The 14910-nt window shown below is 36.5% G+C and overlaps 1 protein-coding gene across 2 annotated transcripts in view; it reads left to right on the top strand.

The window, feature by feature from the left end:
• STK3 (serine/threonine kinase 3) overlaps positions 1–14910 on the top strand; it is a 310727-nt gene that overhangs the window by 235760 nt on the left and 60057 nt on the right. For both annotated transcript variants that reach the window (XM_060115637.1, XM_060115638.1), the window contains exon 10: positions 2049–2224. In XM_060115637.1, the coding sequence (XP_059971620.1) occupies positions 2049–2224 (176 nt within the window). The remainder of the gene's footprint in view (positions 1–2048; positions 2225–14910) is intronic.

Raw genomic sequence — 14910 nt, 5'->3', positions numbered from 1 at the left:
CAGGCATTTCACCATAGGTTTTGAGGTCAACCTGTAAAAGACCCTTAAAACTAATATATCTGAAATGTACTGATAATTAAACCACTATGTAGTAGTAGATTTCAAGTTTCAAATTGGGGTGTTCTGTAGTAAAATTGAAGGTTGCTGCTCCTATATCTTTTTACATCCTCCACTTGGGAATAGAAACGTAATAGTTAGGGACTGAATTTGGTTATAGGTACCAGAAAAACCAGATAACAATTGTTTAAATAGAATAGGATTAATGTCTTTTCTCATTTAACAAGAAATCCAGAAGCAGAGTGTGCTGCATTGGTAGAGTGATTTCATTATGTCATTAGAGATTCTTTCTGTGACACCATCTTTAGGGTAGTACTCTCATCCTCCTGTTTGCAGAATAACTGTCAGATCTTCTGCCATTAAGTCTGCATTCCAGGAAGGAGAAAGGAGCAGGCAGAAACAGAGAGGTGATGCCTCTATCAAGAAAACAGAGCTTTCCTAGGAACTTTCTTCTTATGTATCATCGGTCAAAATTGTGTTATATGGCCACTCCTCCCCACAAGAGAGACCCCTTGTCGTCTTCAGGAAGGGAGAGCCTCTAGAAATTAGGTTACAACTTTTTCACCTTGAGCCACTAGGGCATTAGTGGTGGCTCCTATAACTTGGGATTGAAGCTTCTGATTAGGATAGCATTAGAAGTAGGCACAGGACTATTGCAAATGGAAGAGGAGATTCCTGGAATGAAATTTCCCAGTGGTTTTCTTGTTTTCTTTAGTCAGCCCCAAGTATTGGTCTTCCTCTTTCCTTTTTATGGCCACTACTCATTTCTGATTGGACTTCTACTTCTCCAACTGCAGGAATTTTTACAAAATTACCTTATAGCTCATCCTGAGCCAATAATGTTACCTAGTTTTCATAATACTTACTGTAGTTTTAAGCTGCGTTAGTACTATTACAAATACATTCTAAATTGGCCAGATTACTATTAGCAATGTTATGTCTGATTTTAGAGGATCATGTAGAGACTGGAATGTCTCCACAGGCAAGTAAACTAGATGATGATGAGTCTCAAAAACATGTCATATGAAAGGAACTGGGGATGTTTCACCTTAAAATGATAACCAAGACAGGAGTCATTATCTGTCTTCAGATATTTGAGGGACTGGTATATGAAAGAGAAATTTATTTGGAACATGAGTGTAAATTGCAGAAAGACATATTTCAAGTTCACATTTAAAAAAAAAAAAACACGTTTTGTAACTTAGAGTTGCCCAGCAGGCTTCCTTGTGGGGAAGTGTACGTCCTATCACAGGAAATTTTTATGAAGGTAGGTAACTTACTGTCTGGAGAACTGTATAGGGAAGTGTCTTTGTGGTGGTCACTTAGGATCTTTTTTTGGAACTCTAGGGCTTAAGGAATCCAGTTTGAAAATCACTGGGAAAATCTAGTTGTTCTAAATGTTTGTTTTCTACTTTAATCATTCAGTGTAGAAAATGAGGAGCCATTGAAAGATTCTAAACAGAAGAAAGACATGGTTTGATTTGCATTTAGAAGGTCACTATGTTGTCAGTGGGACTAAAATCAAAACTGAGATGAGGGAAGGAGACCAGTTTGGAGGGTGTTACAATGGCCTAGGTAGGAAATGATTAGAAGCTAAATTAAGACAGTAGCAGTGGTGGATAGAGCAGTAGCATTAAAAAAGACCTAATGATCAGTTTGGTTTGGTGAGAAACGAGTCTGGATTAATTCTCAACTTGATCACTTTGGGGATTAAGTAAAGAATGTTGACTTTAGCAGACAAAGAGCATGCGGAGAAGCAGCAGGTTTTAAGGGAAAGAGCTTGAATTTAGCTTTAGAACTGGGATATTTTTGTTTTTTCATTCTTATTTTATTTTACTTTGTTCTTCATTAAATTGACTATGTTGGTCTTGAATCTGACCAGTGAAAACTTATTATATTGATTAATAAAAAAATCATGCTTCGGTAAAAATCATAGTTCTTTAAGTAAATGTAAGAACTTATACCCTCCTTATGTTCTTTGTTTACCTAAGGAAATGCAACTTCACCGCAAGTACAAAGACCATCTTTCATGGATTACTTTGATAAACAGGACTTCAAGAATAAGAGTCATGAAAACTGTAATCAGAATATGCATGAACCCTTCCCTATGTCCAAAAATGTTTTTCCTGATAACTGGAAAGTTCCTCAAGATGGAGACTTTGACTTTGTAAGTACATTTCAATTCTTCCATATATGTTTTCTCCTACTCTATTTTGTCACCACATTGAGAAACATAGGTTGTGTGTGTGTGTATGATTAAAATTATAGACTGTATATTAATATTCAGTATATTGCTATATATGGGTAGGGGAATGGTGAAATTGTAGTTTGCTTGTAGAAATGGAGTTGCAGAGAAATGGAAATAATTGCCTATGGTTAAATAAATTATAGCCCAAATTTAGAGAAATATTTAGGACTCTTTAAAACTAAAATGACAACTGTGTTAAAAGATGTTTTTAATAATGCAAATATGAGATATTTCTGACAGTAAATTCAGTTTCCTAAATAAATGACGCAAAGGTATTTATGACATCGACTTTGAGAAATTTGCCTCGACTATGAAAGTTAAGTCAAATAGTGTTAACTCCACTTGGTTTGTCAGAAATAATAGTCCTATGTCTAGTTAGGAATATAAACTTCAGTATAAAACTGTGCCTTTTTTTTTTTAATCAACTTTTTTGTTTTTAATTTACTTTTATTATTTGGCTGCATTAGGTCTTAGTTGTGGCATTCAGGATCTTTCGTTGTGGCACTCAGGCTCTTTGTTGTGGTGTACAGGCTTCTCTCTAGTTGTGGCTCGTGGACTCCAGAGCTCACGGGCTCAGTAGTTGTAGCATGTGGTCTGTCTAGTTGTGGTGCATGGGCTCCAGAGCACGTGGGCTCAGTAGTTGCTATGCGTGGGCTTAGTTGCCCGGTGGCGTGTGGGATCTTAGTTCCCTGACCAGGGATTGAACCCTCGTCCCCTGCATTGGAAGGCAGATTCTTAACCACTGGACCATCAGAGAAGTCCCTAAAACTGTGCCTTCTTGCCTCTTATTACATTTTCTCCTTATTTCTTCTGTCCTGCTCCTTATTATTTATTTCTTTTAAAGAACGCATATAATACAGATAAATAATTCTAAAACAACTCTTACCACAACTTGAGAGAGTAAATTTTTAAAATGAGTTCTTTAATCTAGAAATTTTTGAGGTAAATTTTTGCTTTAGCATGTATTATAAATAGCATTTACTTTTGCATATTGTTCTGTAAGATTTTCATGTAAAATAACTACAGCTATATTTGTTAATAACTATATTTATGTTATAAGTAAATAAAATTTTAGATATATCTATATCTTCTAAATTTTTAAGTACTATCAAGCAGTTTTGCCTAGTCACCATGCCTCTAAATGCTTTGGGATTATAAATATTTCTAATGTTAAATACTTTTCTCCTAAATATTGTGATTATTTAAGTTTTTTAATAATCAGATAATAAAGTTTCAAAATCTGTCCTCAATAAATTTAGTACCAAGTGCTAGCAAATATTAGCAGTGGTACAGGTTAGTCTGAAAACATTAATCGTAATATCTCCTTACTGTTTTTTCAGTTTTGAGGTTATAGACTAGAAAAATAAAATCTGTATTTCTATAGTTCTAGTAAGATTTCATTTTATGCTACCTCCTTTTAAAAAATATATAAATTATTTAGAATGCTGACTTTAAGCTTAAAATCATTTGTAAACATGATGAATCTTTGATGAATCAAAGAACTCTGTCTTAACTCAGTTGGAATAAATCTTAACAGCCTCTGGAAAACAGTTTGAAATGAGCTACAAAGTAATGAATAAATTATCATAGTTAATAAATTGCAAATAAAATGATTTATTTCTGTTTCAGTTAGTCTTTGCTACCACCCCCAAAATTTAGAATTTAAAATAACTATTTCATTTGCTTACAGTTTTGTGGGTAAGCAGTTTGACTAGGTTCAGCTGAGTGGTTCTTCTGCCAGTCTCACCTGGAGTCTCTCAAGTGGCTGAAATCATCTAGCAGCTTGAATGGAGCTGAATAATGTCTCTAAAATCACTCATGTGTCTGGCAGTTGTGCTGACAGTTGGCTAGGCCATATGACCCTGTCAGGCAAGCCTGGAGGTTTTATGTTGTGGTAGCAGCCTTCCAAGAAGGTGATAGAAGAAATTGTAAGGCCTCTTGAGTCCTAAGTTTAGAATCCATTTACAATACCATCAAAAAGAATGAGTACTTAGGAATAATCTTAACCAAAGAGGTGAAAGACTTGTACATTGAAAACTACAAAACACTGCTGAAAGTAACTATAGAAGACACCAATACATGGAATGACATCTCATGCTCATGGATTGGAAGACAATATGGTTAAGATGTCAGTATTGTACAAGCAACCTACAGATTCAGTGTAAATTCTATTAAAATCCCAATGACATTTTTTGTAGAAATAGAAAAATCCATCTAAAATTCATTTGGAATTTCAAGGGACTTGAATAGTCAAAACAACCTTGAGAAAGAGAAACAAAGTTGGAGGTCTCATACTTCCTGATTTCCAAACTGCTACAAAGCTACAGTAATCAAGACAGACAGACATATAGACAGATGGAGTAGAATAGAAAGCCCAGAAATAAACCATCACATATATAGTCAGAGATTTTCAGCAAGGGTACTAAGACCATTCAATGAGGAAAGGATAGTCTTGTCAACAAACGATGCTGGGAAAACTGGATAGCCACATGCACGAAGTTGGGCCTTTACCTTACACCATATACAAAAATACAAAAATTAACTCAAAATGAATCAAGGATCTAAATAAACATACGAACTTTAACTATAAAACTCGTCGAAAAAACATAGGGGAAAAGCTGCGTGACATTGGATTTGGCAGTGATTTCTTAGATATGACACCAAAAGCACAGGCAACAAAAGAAAAAATAGATAAATTGGACTATATAAAAATTAAAATTTTTGTGCATCAAAGTACACTGTCAGCAAAGAAGAGTCAACCCACAGAATGGAAGAAAACATTAAATCATATATCTGATAAGGGGTTAATATCTAGGATATATAAAGAACTCAACAACAAAAAACTAAGCAACCCAATTTAAAAATGGTCAAAGTACTCCAATAAATATTTCTCCAAAGAAGATATATAAATGGCCAATAAACAAATGAAAAGATGTTTAATGTCCCTAATCATTAGAGAAACACAGATCAAAACCATGAGATACTATTTCACACCCATTACATACACACACACACAGAAAATAAAAAGTATTGGTGAGGATGTGGAGAAATTGGAACCCTTCCTTGGGCACTGCAGGTGGAAATGTAAAATGGTACCTCTGTGGAAAACAGTATGGCATTCCTCAAAAACACTGAACATAGATTACCACGGGATCCAGCAATTCCACTTCTGGGTATATACCCAAAAGAAATGAGTGAAAGCAGAGACTTGAACAGATATTTGTACATCCGTGTTCATAGCAACATTATTCACAATTGCCAAAAGGCGGAAGCAACCCAGGTGTCCATTGATGGGTGAATAAACAAAATGTGATATACGCATACAGTGAAATATTTTTCAGCCTAAAGAGGAAGGAAATTTTGACACAAGCCATAATATGGTGAACCTTGAAGATAATAAGCTAAGTAACATAGCCAGTCACAAAAGAACAAATACTGTATGATTCCACTTACATGCGGTACCTAGAGTAGTCAAATTCATAGAAACAGAAAACAGAATGGTAGTTGCCAAGTGCTGGAGGAGGGGGAAATAGGGAGTTATTGTTTTTTGAGTACAGAACTTCAGTTTTGGAAGATGAAAAAAGTCCTGGGGATGGATTGTGGATGTACTTAATCCCACTGAACTCTACACTTAAAAATGGTTAAAATGGTGGATTTTAAGTTATGTATAAAAAAAAAGTAAGAGGGGGTAAAAAAAGGATTCACATAGTGTCACTTCTGCCATATTCTTAGTCAAAATATATCACAAGGCCAATCCAGATTCAAAGGATATGGAAATAGATTTCACCTCATGATGAAAAGACTAGCAAAGTCATATTGCAGAGGGTCCTGTGGAATGAATGGAATTATTGTGGTCATCTTTGCAAATAATCTACTAGAAGTTGTCCATATTAGAATTCAACAGAATTTAAAATAATGAATTTAGGAAATTGGAGGTCATTAGTGATTTTGATTAGGGCCATTTCAGCACCCTACTTTTAGAATATTCATACACAGCAACTTTTGACATGCAGCCTTCTACTGTCCCTTTCAAGCTCATTCTAGTTTTGTGAATGAGAGCATCAGTTTTTCTAGTGGCCAGCTCTTATAAGTAAACTTCTGGTAATATTTTCAGCCCATTGTAGATTCTGGAGTCCTTCTATCTGGAAATTCCAAAATTTGTTAGAAAACCTTAAACTAGTTTAACAAATGTTCTGTTTTCTGCTTTAGATTGTGCTAGGCACTATGGGTTAAAAACTATATATATATATATATTAATATACACATATGTATGTACATTTATTAAGTTGATAAAATATGTTAATAAAGTGTTAAATTGTAATCCAGAGCAATAATTTAGATATTATGCAGTTTTGCATAAGAGGAGGACTCAGTAAAGGTTGGAGTAGTTTATGAAATTATATAGTAGAGGAGGACTTTGTCTAAACATTGGAAGGTGGATAGTAGAAGGGAAGGTAGGCAGTACAGAGAATGATGTGCATAATAAAAAGCTTAGAGGTAGGAAAGGACAAGATATATTGGGTGACAATGAAGTGGAGACCTTCAAGTTCATTTGAAATAATATGGGAGATAAAATGAAAGCTAGGTTTGGGTCAGATGGTGGAAGCCTTGAATGTAAGACTGCAAAGTTCAAAATTTTATTTCCTAGACAGTGGCAAGCCACTGAACGTTTTTAGGTTGAAAAATGACATGATGAAAAGTGTTTTAAGTATATTAATCTTGATGGTAGCATGCAGGATTGATTGACAGAAAAAAACTAGAGGTAGGGGAAAATCAGGTATGTGAAACAGACTTGAAATAATAGGGTAATAAAATGGAAAAGAACCAAACAACAAAAACAGGGATAGATGTAGGAAGCACTAGAAAGGTTGTTAATCAACAGAAATAGCCGACTTATTGGATTAAAGAGTACTCTGTTGGTTAAGATGAGGAGCTAAATAATAGAAGGTGAAATTTAAGAAAAAAAAAAGAAGAAGAAGAAGGAACATGTCCTCACAGCTGGAAAGAGGCTCCAAGAGATCATAGGACCGGATTTAATTTTTGCAGACTTATTTCTTTTCTGACTTATACAGGGCATGTAGCCTTAAAAAGGGAAAGCAGAGGGGGAGGAATGACTAGAGCAGGAGTTCTTTCTTCCCCAACATTCACTACACCTGTCAACTGCTCAGCCCTCTCATCACCTAGAGGAAAGTGAAAAATGTTTGCAATAGCTACTGAGGGAATGCAAATGGGAATAAATAAGACACGAATAAAGGAAGGATTGCCAGGAGATGAACAAAGAATTTGCTAAGAGTAGTAGTGAGTGTGTTTAAAAAAAGAAAAGAAAAGAAAGAAAAAGGAAAAAAAAAGTGTGTAAGAGAGGCTAGAAGAGAGTAGGAAAAGAGGAAGCAGAGGTAGGACAAAGTGTAAAGGGTTTGATGGAATACTTTGCTTACAAAGTAAGGAAATGGACTAAAAGCAAAGAGATTTCTACTTGAGACACCAGCTGGTATTGATAAGGGAAATCTGGTCTCACTCATTCCATCATACATTAGATATAGAATGTTAAAAATGTGACTCATCAAAGTGTAAAGCGTGCTAAGGTTTATGTGTTTATCTCCCCTCTTTACGATGTATCTCAAGGATACCTTCCAAAAGAACTAGATTTTATGTAATTCCTATGTCTATTCAATAGAAGTTGCTTAAAACTACCCAAAGTCATTTTGACCATGTTTCTAGGACATAGAAGGCTTCTCTTTCTGCCGTGAGAAAAAGAGGTTTCAAAAAAGAAAAATGAAAGTGGTTACTTCGTTGTCTTTTGCAGTATTCAGAGCGGATTCCTAAAGGACAAAACTTATTCAGAGAGACACCTGCTAGGCAGATGTGCGGAGTAGGAAGCATTCTTTATCTTAAAGCCTGTATGCAACTTAATTGGTGTATTTTCTTTAGCATTTGTCTTTTAGATATTCTGTGAATTGGTTGTTTCCTGTTATGTTCTTGGATGTAAGGAGCTGATAAGAGAAATAATTTGTGATTTCACCAACTTGAGGGTAGCATAAAGATAGGATAAAATATATTTAGGCTAACTGAACCAATTATTTTAACTCTACTAAAAAAGTTCTGTTTAGGGTGTGGCTGTGAGGATTTCTAAAACAAATGTAAAAGGCAAATCTGTTTATTATAGCACTAGTCAAATGTTTCAGTTTTTGTTAGAATTATTTCCAAACAGCCTTAGCATCCAGATTGTTTAGTGTTAAATGGAGAGCATGTAGATCATGTTTTGCAGAAATTACACTATCATTCATACATAAATAGATATATTTTGGGTAATGTAAAGATTTTGGAATAAGAACAAAAACTTTAAAAGCCATCTGTTAACCCACCATATTGGTTCCAAATTTTTAAAAAAGCAATTGGATTGACAATAATTGCTAGTATAAGAGGAATTAGGTAAATCAGTTATTTTTTTATCTTTGACTCAAACTGAATTGTAAGGTAATGTTTTTGAATTTCTGTGATTCTTAAATATCAGTTTGTGTTGTTCCTTTGAGCTAAGGGACACAAAAATCCTCCAGGGCAGCACTTGGACAAACAATCTCAATAATTGTGGCAGAAAGGGGAAAAAAAGTCCTCTCCTTCAAGTACACATGTGCCTTGAACTTTCCTGAGTTTTTTTTTTACAACTCTACCTCTGACTCTGGATTGGAAAATCAGTATGGTGATAGGGAAAACCCCACAAACCCCAAAAAACCTCACTGCTGCAAAATACAGAAAGCAGTGAACCTGCAGAAGGTACCAAACCTGCTGCTGGAGCCTTAGAGACATTTTAGGAATCTTTCTTAGGATCTTTTCACCCTGCTAGAGCAGCCAGCGGCTGTGGAGCATAATAGTGGTGGAGTACAGGAGCCCCCGCAGAGGCTTGTAGTGAAGCCAAGCCTTTGGAAAGCCCTCAGGAACACAGGTCCTGTAGGAAGCCTGGAGGTAATAACTTAAGCCAAGAGCATCTGCCAGTTTTCACCAGTGTAGCAGTCCGCTACCACCTGCTTTCTCTACTTAAATACTGAGAGTGCTTTTGCTCTTTAAAGAGATGCTGGCTCCAGGTTTCTTTTGTGGTGCACTCCTTAGTCAAAGAACTTCTTGTTCTCTTCAGGCCCTACTTGTATGGACTGAGGAAACCACTTCAGCTGAGTGAAGTACTTAAGCATATTGTCATCGATTAGTTTTGCGTTAATTAAATGATTATTGTCAAGTATTTCCAGATGTTTGGAAGAGTATTAACAAAGTATGAAAAGATAACTGTAGATATTTCAGGTTTATTTCTTCTAGGGTAAAGAAGAAATAAACACAAAATCTCAAATGCTTTAGTGGATAGCCCTGGATAAGAGTTTATGATTACAGGTGTACATGTGGCATGAACTCGAACGTATGTGGCACATTGTGCTTTCACTACTCTTTCCTTACAGAGCCAACAGGAAATTAAAATTAATGAGAACCCTGCGCTTTGAAATACTTGCAGAACTCTGGACTAGTGCAGTCCTTCGCCAGCTCACGAAATCTGTGCTGGCAGTTGTATCCAACAGATGGTGTGGCATGTGCACAGTTGTAGCATGTGATTGTCTAGGTCCATGTAGAATTTTTATAAGATTTTGACCATCAATCTCCTTAGGCGTTTAAGACCGTCATAACCTTTGTTTTGAAAGGAGAGTGGCCTTCTTCAAAGATAAGTGTTTATATACGAGTAGGAAAAAAATGTTAATAGTCACCGGTCAACTACACTGAATTTGATTCTATAGTAGTTAAAGGCAACAAAAACTTTAGTGTCTCTAAACTACCACACTGTTTTTTTCTCAGTATAATTTAATCCATTTGGCCACCTAAGGTAGAGTGAGCATTCTGCTTTCTTATTCCTAAATATGCTGTTAAAGGCTTCAAAAATTTCAGGAAATTTTATTTGGTGGTTGTGTTTAGGCAAGATCTTCTGAAACATTAAGCTAATTCTGCTTATTTAGGTAATTAATGCCTTAAGTTAAAACTCACTATATCATCATTTCCTTTACAAATTAAAGTGAGCAGGCCTGTACTTACTGGATTAATTAAGATAGAAAGCACAGGTGCAGTGTGTGGGTTCTGGTCACCGTGTTGGAATTTATTAAGATGTTTAAAACACATGGCAAAGAGAAAAATGGCCTTCCAAAAAGAGTTCTAAAAAGCATAAACTTTCCTCATAGTAATTTATTCTTTTAAAAATGTCGTTTATCTAGAAGATTGTTTTGAGAAATTGGCTACTTTACATTTTAAAACAAAGATGTTAATACTCCAAGCATATGTTATGGCTAATGTTGATGTCTGAGGAAGTTATTTTGACTATGTGCACTTTTTGTTCATAGCTTCATTTTGAATGTTTAGTCAGTAAGCAGTGGAGACTGTTGGGTGATTATGTGAAAGAGATGTTAAGAACCAATAGTGGAATTTAGGATTATAGAGTGGACAATATAACTTATTGCCTTTTAATTTAAGACTGATGCCCCACAGTATTTACCTCTTAAATAAACCATTAGATTTCAAATAAGTTGTTAGGATTGATTGAACTAGTTATCAGTTTGTATTGACAATAGAAGAGTTCTTTTTCACTTTAACTGTCATAAATGAAATTTCTTTAAGTGTGAAAGTGTGTTTGTACTTTCATACTTAATTCAGGTTTTCAGAATATACATAGTAGTTTAGTGTTACAGCCCTTTCCGTAACTGATCCCATCATAACTTCCTGATATAGATCTTTCACAGTTACAAGTACATAGTTCTTTTGGGGTCTATTAGATTTGTTGTCCTGGTTAAACTAATACACCTTTCTCTCTTGTCCTGATATTAGATTGGAACCTTTTTCCATTCTACTTCTCATTTATTAAAGTAGAAAACTTCCATTAGGTTGGATCCTTCGGATTAGAAGACATTCCAGTAAATAACACCTTTTTAAAAATCAAAACCTTAGCTGTCAAAAGCTGTTTGATTCAAAACCAAACTAGTTTTGTTTTATAATTTTGTCCATCAATAGCAGAAACTTCTTCCCAAAAATATAGACAGATCTTACAGAGATAAGCGGAAGAGGTTATCAAACTAATGTACAGTAGCAGATAAAAGAATTTTGATACAGAGATATCTTAATTATATTGATTTACTTTTAAGAAACATTTACATGGCGTTTAGCAAAGGAGCTTTTTTTTCTTCGTGATTTAAGTAATGGTGCATGTTAAATTTGATATGCAGTATACTGATGTAATTAAAGCTGTTATCTATTAAGGTGCCTTATAAAAGTCTCAGCAACCTGAGTTAGAGTATCAAGTTGTAATTCCACAAGCCTTCAATTTAGTTTTTAGGTCTCTCTTAATATGAGAGTGCTAATTAAGCTATATAATAGTCAAGACTACAAATACATAAATATGCAAAAAGCTAATAACCAGCCATTACTAACTAGTCAAATGAAATGAGTGGTCAGTTGTGGATTATCGTTGCTATGGAAGAAAGTTCTAAAGCAGATAGTCATTTTCATGATTATAATCTTTTTTTTAATTTATTTAACTTATTTTATTTTTTTGGTTGTGTTGGGTCTTCATTGCTGCACGGGGGCTTTCTCTAGTTGCGGTGATTGGGGGCTACTCTTCGTTGTGGTGCTTGGGCTCTAGGTGCACAGGCTTCAGTAGTTGTGGCTCGCGGTGTCTAGAGCGCAAGCTCAGTAGTTGTGGCGCATGGGCTTAGTTGCTCCGCGGCATGTGGGATCTTCCTGGAACAGGGCTCGAACCCGTGTCCCCTGCATTGGCAGGTGGATTCTTAACCACTGAGCCACCAGGGAAGCCCATGATTATAATCTTTGATGAAAAGAAACGTACTGTCTTTAACACATTAGAACTTTAATGATGGTACAAAACTCCTGAAAATTGCCTTACTTTGATTTTAAACATTTAATCATTCTTACCCTGACTGTGAACATTGACTTTCCCTTAGCATATCTTATAAGGCATAATAGAAAAAAGATACAATTAAGTTCCCCTTTGATTTGCAGAAATCAGTGAATTACAACTAATATCTGCAAATTTTACTCTTCCATTTTTCCTTCATTACACAATTATAGGTATAGTCTTCCAGAAAAATATTCTTTAAATAACTGAAATTATCAAACCCTGACCAGTGTAGTAGTCATCATTTAACGGCAGCTCTTTAGATATGCTAAAAATTCACCTTTTTGTTGTCATTTTTAAAGCATTTTCCATAACTTAGTCAACCTTTGAGCTTCTTTCTGTTTTTTTACATCAGTTGCCCTCACCTGTAAGAGTTTCTTCCTTGTCTATAATCATTTATACTTTTTTTTTCTCTTGACTCCACACTGAAACTCTGAGGCTTCCATTCATTTGAGTTCTATTCCACATTTTGCTGTGACTCATGATAGGATGCTTCATTAAGTTTAAAATCTCAGCATCTGAGATGGTTTTTCTAACTAACCAGTTCTTTAAGTTCAAAGTGGTAAGTGCAGTTTTGTCTACATGTGTAATTTTACTGCTCAGCATTTTCCTTGTCCTTTGTGATTAAGACAAAGATAGTGGAATTAGAGAAGAGAGATTAGATTATTTAAGAAATATCCTAGATTTAAGAATCAACTGGATATGATAACCAGTTGTATATAGGCGAGCTGAATGAAGAAAACGTTTTCTGATTTAGAGAATTAGATTGATGATGTTGCCATTGTTTGAGATACAGAACAGAAAAGGAGGACAGAAGGGGTTTCGGAGGTTGGGTGCAGAGGTTGAGCTAATTCTGTTGTGGATGTATTAAGTTTTTAATGTCTGGAGGACATATAAGTACACTAGGTAGTTGAAAATACAGGATGAAGCTATGGATTTGGGAATATTTGGCTTAGAGTATGTGAGATCTTCCAGAGGGAGCCTTGCAGTAAGGAGAGAAAGTTACCAAAAATAGGTTTCTAGGGAATCCCAAATATAAGATGAACAGAGAATGAGCAGTGAGCAGAGGAGACCAGCTTTATCTAGCTTTGGATATAAGTTGAGTCAAGCTTAAGCAGGCAGGTAACAGCTGTCCCTTGAGAATTTACCATGGCTGAAATTTTACCTGTTTAATTGGGGAGTATGTCACCCTAAACTTGAACTTAAAGAATAGTTTCAGCTACCAAGTTTTTTGTTATCAGCTCTTTGAGGATTCATCCTGGTACCATGATTCATGCTGCTACAGTTTAAAATGTAAGCACTTTTTAAACAGTTACAACGCATCTGGTATAAACCTAAAATGGCTTTTTCTCCAAACCTACTTTGAACAATGGATACACTCTCTAATCTCCCTTTTCTGCTCCTTAACTATGCCTTTGGACAGATGCTACAAGTTTCTGGTCACTTTTGGTTAGTAAAAATCTGACTAGTTTAAAATTTCAAGCTCAAATATGATTTAAATCTCACCTGATTGTTCCCTACTCTATGTCTCAGGGCAGGCTACCTAAGTCAGGGGTCCCCAACCGGTACCGGTCTGTGGCCTGTTAGGAACCGGGCCGCACAGCAGGAGGTGAGTGGCCGGTGAGCAAGCGAACCTTCATCTGTATTTACAGCCACTCCCCATCACTCGCATTACCACCTCCTGTCAGATCAGTGGCGACATTAGATTCTCATAGGAGCGTGAACCCCACTGGGAACTGCACATGCGAGGGATCTAGGTTGCGAACTCCTTATGAGAATCTAATGCCCGATGATCTGAGGTGGAGCTGAGGAGGTGATGCTAGCACTGGGGGGCGGCTGCAAATACAGGTTATCATTAGCAGAGGGTTTGACTGCACAGAGACCATAATAAATCAGTTGCTTGCAGATTCATATCAAAACCCCATATCAGTGGGGCTTCCCTGGTGGCACAGTGGTTGAGAGTCCGCCTGCCGATGCAGGGGACACGGGTTCGTGCCCCGGTCTGGGAAGATCCCACATGCCGCGGAGCGGCTGGGCCCGTGAGCCATGGCCGCTGAGCCTGCGCGTCCAGAGCCTGTGCTCCGCAACGGGAGAGGCCGCGACAGTGAGAGGCCTGCATATCGCAAAAACAAAAAACAAAAAACAAAAAACAAAACCCTATCAGTGAGTGGCAAGTGAAAACGAGCTCAGGGTTCCCACTATGCACTATGGTGGGATTCTGCACTATGGTGAGTTGTATAATTATTTCATTATATATTACAATGTAATAATAATAGAAATAAAGTGCACAGTAAATGTAATGTGCTTGAATCATCCCCAAACCATCCCCACACCACCCCCAAGTCCGTGGAAAAACTGTCTTCCACGAAACCGCTCCCTGGTGCCAAAAAGGTTAAGGACCGCTGACGTTAGTGCTTTAAGACAGTTGACGTGCTTTCTCCTCTCCTCGGTCTAGCTCTTGGAGAGATTGGCAGTGAGAGGGAGGGGGTGAGGAGCAGGCTGGAGGAAGGACAGAAGAGGCGGAGCTCATCATCTGAACCAGGTCATCTGAAGATGGTGGGTCCTGTTCTGGCTTAATCTGGTTCTAACTGCCGTAGAATGTCTCTACTCAAGTCACAATTTTCATGTGGACAGTATGTGTGGTTTTCTTGGGGTGATAGTTTTACCTTGCCTC

This window comes from Mesoplodon densirostris, chromosome 13 (assembly GCF_025265405.1).
Source record: "Mesoplodon densirostris isolate mMesDen1 chromosome 13, mMesDen1 primary haplotype, whole genome shotgun sequence".
Lineage (NCBI taxonomy): Eukaryota > Metazoa > Chordata > Mammalia > Artiodactyla > Ziphiidae > Mesoplodon > Mesoplodon densirostris.
This window is presented reverse-complemented; position numbering and strand designations above follow the sequence as displayed.